Source organism: Apus apus, chromosome 5, assembly GCF_020740795.1.
Source record: "Apus apus isolate bApuApu2 chromosome 5, bApuApu2.pri.cur, whole genome shotgun sequence".
In the NCBI taxonomy this organism is placed as follows: domain Eukaryota; kingdom Metazoa; phylum Chordata; class Aves; order Apodiformes; family Apodidae; genus Apus; species Apus apus.
In genome coordinates, this window is record NC_067286.1 from 54744952 (window position 1) to 54756749 (window position 11798).

Sequence of the window (11798 nt, forward strand, 5' to 3'; positions counted from 1 at the left end):
TACATTACTGTCAGTTTTGTTAGACAATGTGATCATTGACAAGCTTGTGCTTTTGATGGCACCTGTTCTATCAGTTGAACCTTCATGAAAATATATTACTAGTTTTAACTCTTGTTCTTAATGCACTTGAACACAGATAAGACTTCATTTTTTCTTCTGTCCAATATATAGCAAGCTAAATTTTGAATGAAGCTAAATGTGGTGATTATTTTAGTAAAAGTACTTTGTGCTACAATAGCTCTGTTTGCCAGAAACATTTTAAAGAAATAAAGCTATAAACACGTTACCAGAGTTGAACTAGGAAAAAAAAAAAAAAAAGTGAAAAATTCTGAAAGGGGATGTAGGTTATCACTGAAGAGAGAGAAATAATCTGCCATGTTGGGCAACCTAAATGAAAATCTGATGTTCATTAGGTTTTAACCATTTGGTTCATAAGTCTGACTTTCGAAGTGGAGTTGCTCTATGTATTTATATACCACAGCTCCATTACCATAAACTTTTAAGTGAAACTCAATAATTATTCTTAAACTATTTGTATAATGTAAGTTTCATTGCAGTGTTACCAAATTTGTCACAACATAGGTATGTCTCGAGAGCTATGCCTGCTTTTAACTAAAAAAAAGACCCAAAAGCCACCACCCCTCAAACACTAAACTATTTAAAATGATGCTTGTCATAATGAAAATACTACAGCAGTTATCACTTCTGTGACTCAGTGCAATTCTTATGTCTTATGAATTAATTATACATGTACAGCAGTGCCTCAGATTTCTGTTGTGACCTATATTTCTTTTTTTGTTCTAAAACTCCTTTGTGTGCTACTAAACACTACACTGTTAAATTTCCTTTCAGTGGCTGAGGTGTGTTTTGTTGGACTGGGTTTAACTTAAATATTTTTGTGTATTGACTTTGATTTGGAATATGACATTTCAAATATTTCAGAGATAAAGTATGCAGTACCAAAAAATCAGGATTTATGTATTGGCCAATATGGAAAACTTTAATTACAGGTAAGTAATTTTCATGCTGAAGTTATCACTTTCAAAATTAATATATTGCACACTGATGTAAATGCCATATTGTTTAGGAAGTATTTACTTAGAAATTTTCAAATTAATTTGTTTTTCTGATTTCACTTGCATTTTTAGTGAGCTCACTGTGCTGTTAAAAACTAAATTTTGGTGGCATGTTTACAGGGCTTCAATAGGAAAATACTTGTGCCAGAAGGACATTATGAGCATCCTTTTTGTTTATAGGAAAGCACTTAATAATTTTATTTAATGAAAATTGTCAGAAGTATAAAACACTCATGGTAATGTCTTTCTTACTGGGTTATATACCATTCGTTTCTGTTTCGCCAGCTGTTTTAACCTAGGCCATCCCATTACTCTGGGGTTTAAAGCTGCTATTTCTAGTCTTCCTTTTGAAACATGGGTCCCCAAGTGATCATAAAATCCCGTCATGTTTTTGTCTGCCAACTCTAGAGTGAAAGCCTCTGAATCTTGATGCTTCTTCCACTGATGTCTCAAAAGGCCTTCATTAAATTCATGCCACTGCCAGCCTAAAGAAAGAATTGGATGGAAAACTGAAGCAGTCTTGCAGTGTCTTAACGTAATTTCCATTGAGCCAGTGCTACCTTTCCCTCTCAGTTTTAATAGCCATCAAAAGATGAGCTGGGCAATTGGACAAGTTCTGTATGACAAGTTCCTCTTCACTTCTCTGGTTGGGCTGGTGCTGCCCTTAGTGGAAAAAAAAAACAAATCCAGAAATGTCTCTTCAGCCACGATCCCTATGATAACTGGTAGGCTGTACAGTGCTTACAGTGGGACCTGACTGTTTATAAGCTTTCCAAATTACTACTTCAGTGTATCCATAATCATACCTTGAGCTTCCTCACTGGATGCACCAGTGTTGCATTGCACTTCCTGAATTGTTTTACTAACTCACAGTCAGTGTGAGGTCAAGTGAATGGCAACATTCTTTAAGAGCAAGTTGAATGAAGCTCAGGATTAATAAGTTTCAGTTTTTTACTCTCACTTTTTGTTAACCTGTTTCTGAGGAAGAAGGTTGAGTGTGGTGAGAACAGGTTGCCTTAGAACAGTACGTGCTTTCTTCTTAATGTGGTGATGGTTGGCTGTGTCCTCTTCCCACCCTGTCTTTCCCAGCCTCTGATGGAAAACCTAAATATGACTACAGAACTGTTGTATTAATCTGAAAGTGTAGGAAAAGAATTTTAAAGGAACCAAGGTAAACTTCATGTGTCATTTTCATAGTTACTTCAATCTGAATTACAGAACCTGCAGAAGCAATTAAAAAACAACAACAAACCCCCCCAAAAACCAAAGTGATACCTGGATATGCAAAACAAGTTTTCTCTGAACTTCAGTGGTCAGAGAACCTGTATGATTTCTGTATTTGTCATTAGAGTTAACTCCTCACCATCTTGTAGAGTGACTCCATTTCATCTAAATGAAAGTTGCCGTTTCCTTTGTGAGAAAGCTCAAGGTAAGATTACGCAGAAGTATGAGCAGGTGAAATGGCAGTGTATAACCTAGCAAGATAAACATGCTACCATTTTGTAAAACAAATGCACATGGAATTTATTTATTTGACTTATTGTACAGGAAAACTTAAGACTTAAATTATAACATCCTTGAATATCCTAGTTAACTACAATTGTAGTACAGTATCATGTTTTAGTATGACTTCTGTTTTAGTGAAAGTACTTAAACATTCATGTACTATATTTGAGAGGAGCAGCTATACATACTAATTCTTCCTCAATGGAAAGGAGCATTTCACCATTACAATTGAAGTTCAATTGCTGGTATTTAAGTACTATCAAATAGATTTCTTTCAACGTGATACGGTATCTGTATAAACGTCAGGGATGATTATAGTAAAACTGAAACACAGCTACATGACTTCAGGTTACCATGCTGAAATTTGAAGCTTTCTGTGATGTGCATAATAGCAGAGTTGCACATGGCAAACCCGCACTATCAGGGTGAATTTAAACCGAGTACACTGGTGTGATATTTATAGCAAGGTATGTGTGTTCGTGCGTGTGTGAGAAAGTGTGACTAGTGGCTCCAGTAAAGCCAGGAGAGATCATAACCCTGTAAAGGCTTTATGATGAGGATGTCTGGATTAGGAAATAACATGACTTTTACTAAACACTTTTTAGAAGACCCATGTTTGGAATTATCACCTCTTAAAATTTGATTATGTACTTGGAATGACTGTATATGTCTGCCCATTAACAACATAAAGCTACTAAATTAATATTTAAAATGCTGGCCTGCTTATGTTACAATAATAAAATTTGTGTCAGTTAATTTACTGTTGATTTACATGTAAAGATTAAACAATATTTTTTCCGCATTTTATGAATTCTGTATACTGGAGTTTGTTAAAGATTGACATGTTAGGTGATACTGTACAAAATTGTATTGACTACCTTTAGTGAAAATCAAAAGTAAAATTCATATGTATTTCCTTTTTACACTTCCATCTAATTTCTTGACAACTTGAATAAATTTCATAGAGCCTTTCTAACATGAACTATTGTTAATTTAACTGTTGCAATAATTAAGCTTTAAGAAGTATTGTTGGTATATTTATAATTTTAAGAAGATCATGTTTGTTTCATACTGCTTATTTTTAGCTGTTGTCACTGTTACAGCTGAAGAACTTTACTAAATACTTGACATTACAAAATAACTTGCTGGGGTTGTCCTCTGTATACTGATGTTAAATAAAAATGTGTGATTGAACTGTAAATGTAGATAACTTTCAATAGTCCTTTCCACATTTGAGTTTTAATTTATCTTGCAGTCCTTAGGTGGTCTTATGCTATCATACTGTACTGAACTAAAGGCCACAATGAAAGCTGTTAACTTGCCATATTTTAAAGTCAGAAGTTGATTGCATCCTGTAACCTGCTCTGAGTAGATGTTTCACTTCATCACAAGATGATGCATACATTTTGATGTTTAGATCTTGCTGATAAGGTCATGTCTCATGATATTTATTTTCTTTTAGGACTAGAGTAATACAAAATAGAATACTTACCAAACCACTTATCAAGGTTGTTTAACCTCAGATTCAGTAAAAGGTGGATGTATGTAGATACTCTCTCCCTACCTGTTAAGTAGGAGCAGGGGCAAAGTGTTGTCATTCCTTCTAGGACTCTACAGGAGCTCTTTCCGCTATGGACTCTGGTGCAGGGTATGTTCTTTATTCCAGCTTTAGATCTTGTAATTTACCTAATGAATACTGAATATCCCTGAGGGTATGGCTCACTCAGATGACTCACGTGCTTTCTGTCTGGAAGACTGGCTAGCCTAGAAATAAACTAATCTGAAGTAGAACTAAACTAGTCTATAACTTGGACTGCAGAATTCCTTGGAACCAGTTTAGGCAAAGGCTTAAGACGGGATTATGTCACCCTTGCAGCAGTGGTTCTGTGTTAACTGATCAACAAGCCAAAAAACAAGATAGTTACTGAACTTTTTCAAAGGCACTTTTGAGACATTTCAATTTAAAAGTTACTTTGGGTCCAGTCTAACTGAGGTAGGATTCTGTAGTCTACTCTGTAGACTAAAGCTGAGAAACCATCTTTCTTACGTGAACTTGAGAACCTTCTGGCATGTCAGAAGGTACTGACTGACCACTGTGGTGGTCTATATATATAACATAAGTGTATATTTAAGAATAGGTGCCAATGAATGAACAAAATTAAATCTGTCCTGAAAGCTTCGGGGAACAGCCAGTTACATCAAATGATGCAAGAACTGGTTGGTCAAACCAGATTCTCCTCAGTTAGCGTGAGCATTAAAGAAAACTGACTTCCACAAGTCCTGTGCTCATAGAAGATATTTAGGCAAAAGATAACTTGGAACATTAAAGTGTCCTCTTGCTTGTCTTTAATAATGTTGCACAAACTTCTTAAGGAATTAACTTGTATGTTCACATTATTTTCTGGTTTTTGAAGTTGGCTTTTAGGTAGGTGCTGATCAACCTTATCAAATTCCCTTGGCTCATTTCTTCTGTCAAGATCACAATTACTTTACAATTAACCAAAATGGGGTTGCCTGAAGTCCTGTGCTTTCCCTTGAGGTTTTCCCTGGATTATCTCAATTTCATTATTTTCTAATTTGAAAATGTTAAACCTTACAAACTTTTGTAGTTGGACGAAGCTAAAGAAACAACTATTCCTAAGCATGTGAGACCTTACTACCTTAATGAAGTTTAAGGTCCTATTGCTTGAGCCAACTCAAGTTTCTTCTGGCAAAAGCCTTTTGTGCTTTTCCAAGCACACAAGTAGCTGCATCTTAATTTTTTTCTTTTCTCTTGGACATGCGTATCTTCCATTTGCCAATCATATACTTCAAGTAATCTTACCTAATAGCACTAGACAAGACTCCTAGTTAGTCTGCTGGTTTTCTAGCAGCCTTGACTTTTTTTTTTGTTGGCAATGAGTAACATGGTGATACCCCTCTGTTAGGAGAAAAATCTCCTTTATGTACATGGAAGAGAAGCTGCAAGTGAAACCTCCTTGATGCTGCTACATTCTTTGAAAAGATCTGCTGTCAAATTGTTTAAGCATTTATATTTTTCTGTAAAGCTACTAGAACAAAGAAAAAAGCAAACAGGAAATAATGTATTTCAGATGCTCTTTACTGAACATACAGACTGTGTAAAGATAGCTGTCAGCTTTGCTGTATCTCCCTAAATCCCATAGAGAATTTCTTTGTATATTATGTGAATGTTCAGCATGTGCTTCCTTGAACATTATAAGCTAATTAATTTTATGAGTTCATAAGAGATTAAGATCTGATTTAGTGAGTAGTTCAGAGACTTATGTTAATAAATGCTGATTCATTTGGATAAGAAACTGTCAGAGATTTTGTTCATGCAAATCTTAAGACCAGTTCAGCTGATTTGACTACAGAATTTTAAATATGAAAATTCTCATTCTGTCTTGGCATGTTATTGTTGCTCAAAAATTGTATTGGACCATCGGCTCTTTTCTTGAGCAAAGGTCTCACTTCAGATTACTTTTTCAAATTACTCCAGGAATATCACTATTCTGGACAATAATAAAATACCCATGGAATGTTCTTCAAGTAATAAATTCCCATTATTTCGCATGCTGGCAGTAGCAGAAATGGTTTGATAAATTAATGCCATTTTTGTATCGGCATTCATTAATTCAGCCATTTTAAAAACTGGTTTAGTTGAATTAGTGAAGTGTAGTGAGACTTTTTTTCCTTTTTACATTAGTGGGTTGTTACATTGGACCATTTGCTTTGGTTTTTTTACCTTTCAATTTCCAAGCAGAAGGTAGGAAGGAAGTGCAAGGTCCTGATGTCCAGTGAGTTACGGCTGAGCCGTCTTACGAAGACTGAGCATGTGCCAAGGGCACTGTGAAGTAGCATGGAGACTAACTTCACATTAACCTGCTCATGTGTCCAAACTTGCAGTTTTATTTATCTAGATTAGTAAAACTACACACGATTGCATCTTCAGCTCCAGTTAATCTCTACTTGAAAAAAAAATCAACTCAGTAGTTACTGATGGCTTTTTTTCTACTTGGTATCTGCATATCTTCCTGCTTTACTATTTTTTTTTAAATACAGCACTTCTGTGCTGATCTTTTGTAGAATTAGTTTCTGTTGTGAAACCATATATTTCCTGTCTTTGGAAAAAAGACTTTGGACTGGAGCATATGTGGAATTAAAAAAGAAAAAAAGCACCATCTCATTAATTGTGAGGAGGGTTAGTGTTAACACTGCTGCAGATCTTTCTGAACAGATCACAGCTATGAGTGTCATGAACCTCGGGTGGAAATGACCTTTCTGATCCTTTTTTTTTGGTAAAAATAGGCTTGCAGGGGTAGGAATGAAAAGCCATAACTTATACCAAGTTCTGTGTTTTTTTGGGAAGTCAGAGAATGCATAGATAAACATGGAATAGCCTGAGCAACTAGTGCTGAAGCAGCCTGTGTTAAATACTGTCACACTGCTAATTGACATAAGAGAAATGATTCAGTCCTCTGCTAAAGAAGCACATTTCAGCCGTAGAGTTTTCCAGTAGGATGGCTAGTAATGTAGCACCTACTTGGAGGAGCCTTTCTGAGGTAGTCGTGAAGAATGTTTTATCAGGTTCCTGGCTTGGTTCTCATAACTGTTCCATTTCCCACCCTCTGCTAGATCCATGTGCTGACAAAATAATACTACTAATAAAAAACTATTTTTCTTTTCAAAATCTTTTTGAACAGTCTGTTAATTTGTTCCTGCTGCTGGTTCAGTATGATCTGTTGTTAAACTTGAAGCTGGTGCCTTGTGCCATGTGGCAGATCTGCAGTTGTCTCATCTCAGTTCTTCTGTGTCACGGCTGTTAAACTCCCCAGCTTTGCTGTTGCACTAAGTAGTTGCTGCAGCTTTTGTTCCATTGTTTACCACCTGGTTGACTAGACTGGGTGGCTTCATCCCAGAAGGCACTGCAGTCTTGTTTGTTATTATTTCTTTACAGGCAGGAGTGTTCTGTATTTTTTCATAACCTTATCCATCATGTTATTCCCAGAGAAGGCAATTAATATATTCTAGTCCCACACCCTTTGTATTACAGATCAGACTTTTACAAGGTAACTTTTGTCTCAAAACTAACTTTTTTTTACACTTTACTTGCTTTTCTAATGTGGCTTTCTAAAGTTTCTTGTGCTATATCTAACATAACTTCTTAAATGGCCTTCTTGAAAGGCTTTGATTAATGGCAAGTCTGTAGAAGCCTTTTTGTTCCTCAGGACCCACCAAGAACACTTCACTAAAACTTCTGTGCCTAAAACCCAAATTCTTATCCTTCCTTTTCTTTTAGGAACATCTAAAGTCTAAGATGTCTTCTGAAATTAAATTCTTGGAAGAACCCACAGGATTTCTGATCTCACCCACACAGAAGTGAAGTTCTGGAATGGCCGTTGTAGCCGTGTCCAGTTTCATGGCAGTGCTTGCAAGGCTTTTGAAATGTCTTGTCTGCAGTGGCATAAGGATCTTGAGATTCTTTCCACTTTGGTGTTCCTCTGGCTTGCCTGCTTGGAGTTCCATATTTAATTCAGAGCAAGGATGGAAATAAAAGGATTTCCTAGTATTCACTTACTCAGAGCCACGTGTGCTGCACTTCTGCTCTTTAAAGTGGGGGAGTATTCACAGCCTGGAAGATGAAACCAGGACTGAGCAACTCCTTAAGGGTTTCTAGTCTTGGAACTTGAATTCCAGAGTAACAAGGCACCACACTGAATTTCAATATGTGCCACCTGTTTCTAGAGAAGTTGTAGGGAAATGAATGACTCTTCATCTGAATTCTTATTTCTCTTCATGTGCATAGCACAGTTACAAGATTGTTGAAAAAGACTTCATGTTATGCCATCCCTAGTATTTTCTGTGTGCTTATGAAGCACATATTTGCATATGAACAGTTTGGATCATTGATTTATTAAAGACTGGAAAGAATACCTTTGGACATCTTTTTCCAGGGTACGTGGAGGTTGCTTAGTGGATGTAATCTTCTGGCAAGAAAGGCCTTCCATTTGCTGGTGGATTCAATAGACTTCTGAAGAATGCTTCAGTAATCAGCTATAGAGTTCTGATTCATCTTCATCACTTTTGAACAAAACTTCCTTAGTAAAAATGTTTAGAAGTGCTTCAGTAGCTTGTTTAAAATTCTGCCTTTTTTCACTATCTGTTTCTTAACTAATAACTAGGGGATAACAAATAATAACAAAAATAATACATTTTTGTGCTCTTGTGAAATATGCAGTTATCTTTGCACATCCCGAATGTCAAACAAGTGTGAAGACCAGCCCACTTCAGTCTACCTCACCAGTGTCTGAATCAGATATCCACTACATAAACAAGTGAAGTGTACTAGTTCCTGGAGGTATGATCTATGGAGGGCACCAAATTAAGTGCCACATAATTTATTGCATATAAATGGTACATAAAGTGTGTGCATGTGTATATAGACACATTCATGCACACATAGAGTCTGCTGTAAATCCTACAAATGTGTCCAGATTCACAATGTGTCTGAACTGGGAGAGTACAGGTTTTTAAAAAGAAGGACTATGGTTATAGTAGAAACTTGACTTTAATTCAGCCAGGCCAGCCCTTCTTCCACCTCTTCTGTCCATAGTCAGGGTTTTCTTCCATCATTCGAGACCTTTCAGTTCTTGGATCCAAGCGAGAAAGAGCTCCTGTAGATTCTGAAGATGTGACTTAATTCTACACTGTGTGCTAAATGCTGCCTGAGCTTGTCTAGATTGATGGATCTGAGTAACAGGATCTTAATTTTGAGGTAAGAACCTGAACTGGTAGCTGTGGAGAGGAACTGCTAGAGGTGCATTTATCATGCCTCGTAGCAAGGAGTCCCGACTGCAGAGTGAAGTCGCACTCCCTGGTGTGTGCTTCCAGCTCAGCCCCATTGTGCTCCTCAGCCTGCTGGCACTTGCTGTAACTAACTAATGACCTTGCAAGAAGACCAAACTGTATTTTTTTACAAAGCTTTTCTTAAATGAGTCTGATACACGGTTACTTTTATGTGAATTATTAAAAAGGGGCTACTATACATAAATTTGAAACAGAATCGATCCAGTGAGACCTGTCCCTGAATCTGGAACAGTAGCCTCTGTCTAGCCAGGGCTGCCCCGCAGGTGGGGGATTGTCTGAAATTAAATAAGGCTTCTTTTATTTGAATGGTGATGCAGTTAAACAGGTGAAAAGTTTTCCTGAATGCAAATTTAAATTGCAATGGGAAATCTTTACTGAACTTTTGCTTAGTGTTTCATTCTCTTAAAATTACCAAAATAAATATTTGGTTAGATAATCTATTTTTCTATTCAAAGCTTGTAATACTCAATAGCATATAAGAGATTGAATGTTTTCCCTGTATCAGGTTAGGTGTCAAACTTGTTGATACTGGAATAGGTTTGTTTCTTGCTACCCTAATAAAATGCTGATCTCTTTTTTGGTGTATGATTTTTAAAGTTTCGCAGATCACAATGACCCAAATGCAAGGTAGATTAAATCAAATGCTGGGATCAGTTTCATTATGTGTCATAAATGCACATGCTTGCTTACTTTGTGTGCTGCTTGACTGATACCATAGTGGCTGCAGTTCTTTTGTAGGAAATAAGGTGCTGATGTCTCAAGTAAGCAAGTGGTGGTAAAAATAAATTGTATTCATTTTAGCTCCAGGCTAAGAACTTTATAAAATTAATGTCAGGTTCTCTTGCTGGATTAATGTAAACTGCTTTGTTTGCAGGGTTTATTGTCATCCCAAAACCAGGCCAATTCTCCAAGTGGAACTGTAGTATAGCCATCACACTACTGCTAGCAAATCTCTGAACGCAGGACAAGAAGTAATGACAGTGGAACCAGAAGCTGTTCTTCAGGCAAAGAGCATCACAAATTATAATGTGGCAGAGTGTAAACATGGAGTTATGTGAATCACATAGTAATTTGCAAAGGAATAATGTAATGAGTTCTTATTACAGCTAATACTGCTAGGCTGCTCAACCAAGGAAGCTTTCACTTAAAAAAAAAAAGCTTCCTTTGGTGCTGCAGGAAAAAAATAGTAACATTTTTGGTTTTCTTTATACTTTTCAAGTCCAGTGTAATTTAACCTCTATATAAATATATAAATAAAAGATATATATATATATATAGTGTAAAATAAAGTATGTTTCTTAAATTCAAGTAAGTTCAATGGTTAAACTAGTACTTCACCATTGTTTATTTTGCACTGATTTTTTTAACCAGAGATGGCTAAAAGACAGCCTGGAATGCACTCATGGAAAATGAAAGTCATTACTTTCTGGCTTCAAAATGTTATTCAGGAAGATGGATGCTGCAATCATAGATTTTTAAAACAGAATTGTTTTGCACTTAAATAGTTTAATGCTAATAGAGAATTACTTTAAAATTGGTGTCCAGACACCAGAAAAACTATGTTGTGGAGAAAAGATCCTTTGTATCTATTAAACATTTATTTTAATATTGTTGTTTCCAACTGCAATCGGCTCTGTATTATATGTATAAATAATGTAATTCAGTGGTGGGGAAGGGGAGTAATGGATCATTACACTAGAAATTCTCATTAATTTAAGAAAGTGATATTTCTAATTCAGCAAATACATATTAAACTATCTTCAATATGCATTTTTGTTTACTTTCTGTTCAAATTCAATCACTTTTGATGTAATCAATCCTTTGTTGAATTAAATGTTTGGTACAGAAATATAATCTAAGCTTTGTAGAACAAATTCCTTTCAAAAATATCTCATCTAGAACATTGCTTCATAGTTAATATGGTTGAATTTCAATTAGGAATGTGAAATAACATTGTTCTGTTCTCATTCTTAATGGTTTATCTTTAAATACATCATACAGCAGAAATATTACAGACATCCTTGTGGGATAAGGATTTTGTAACCACTGTATTTGTCTTGGGGAGTTGTGAAGTGGTAGGAGATGTGCACACTCTGACTTGGCAATCTAAAATTAAGTCAACACACTGGAACAGATTGTTATTTCTGAGACAACATGTCTTAAATCAGGCATGTAATACATAATTCAACACTCTGAAACTGTTAATTGCTATGGAGGTAGATGTATCCATTGGTGCAGCTCAGTGCTGCTTGTCTCAGCACACATTTTCAGGCAGCAGCAGGACACTTACATTGGTTTCAGTTGTCCTTGCAAAGATCAAAATCCCCACCCAGAGGTGTTGCTTCATGT

General features: G+C 36.0%; 1 protein-coding gene across 5 annotated transcripts in view; it reads left to right on the forward strand.

The window, feature by feature from the left end:
• The window catches only part of WDR20 (WD repeat domain 20), a 62827-nt gene that overhangs the window by 33735 nt on the left and 17294 nt on the right, over window positions 1–11798 (forward strand). For 3 of the 5 annotated variants that reach the window (XM_051620310.1, XM_051620312.1, XM_051620314.1), the window contains one exon: window positions 10324–11308. The exons of 1 other annotated variant lie outside the window; for it this stretch is intronic. In XM_051620310.1, the coding sequence (XP_051476270.1) occupies window positions 10324–10377 (54 nt within the window). In that variant the 3' untranslated portion in view covers window positions 10378–11308. Of the gene's footprint in view, window positions 1–1484; window positions 11309–11798 lie in introns of those variants that run through there. One more of the 5 variants, XM_051620311.1, reaches the window with a different exon arrangement.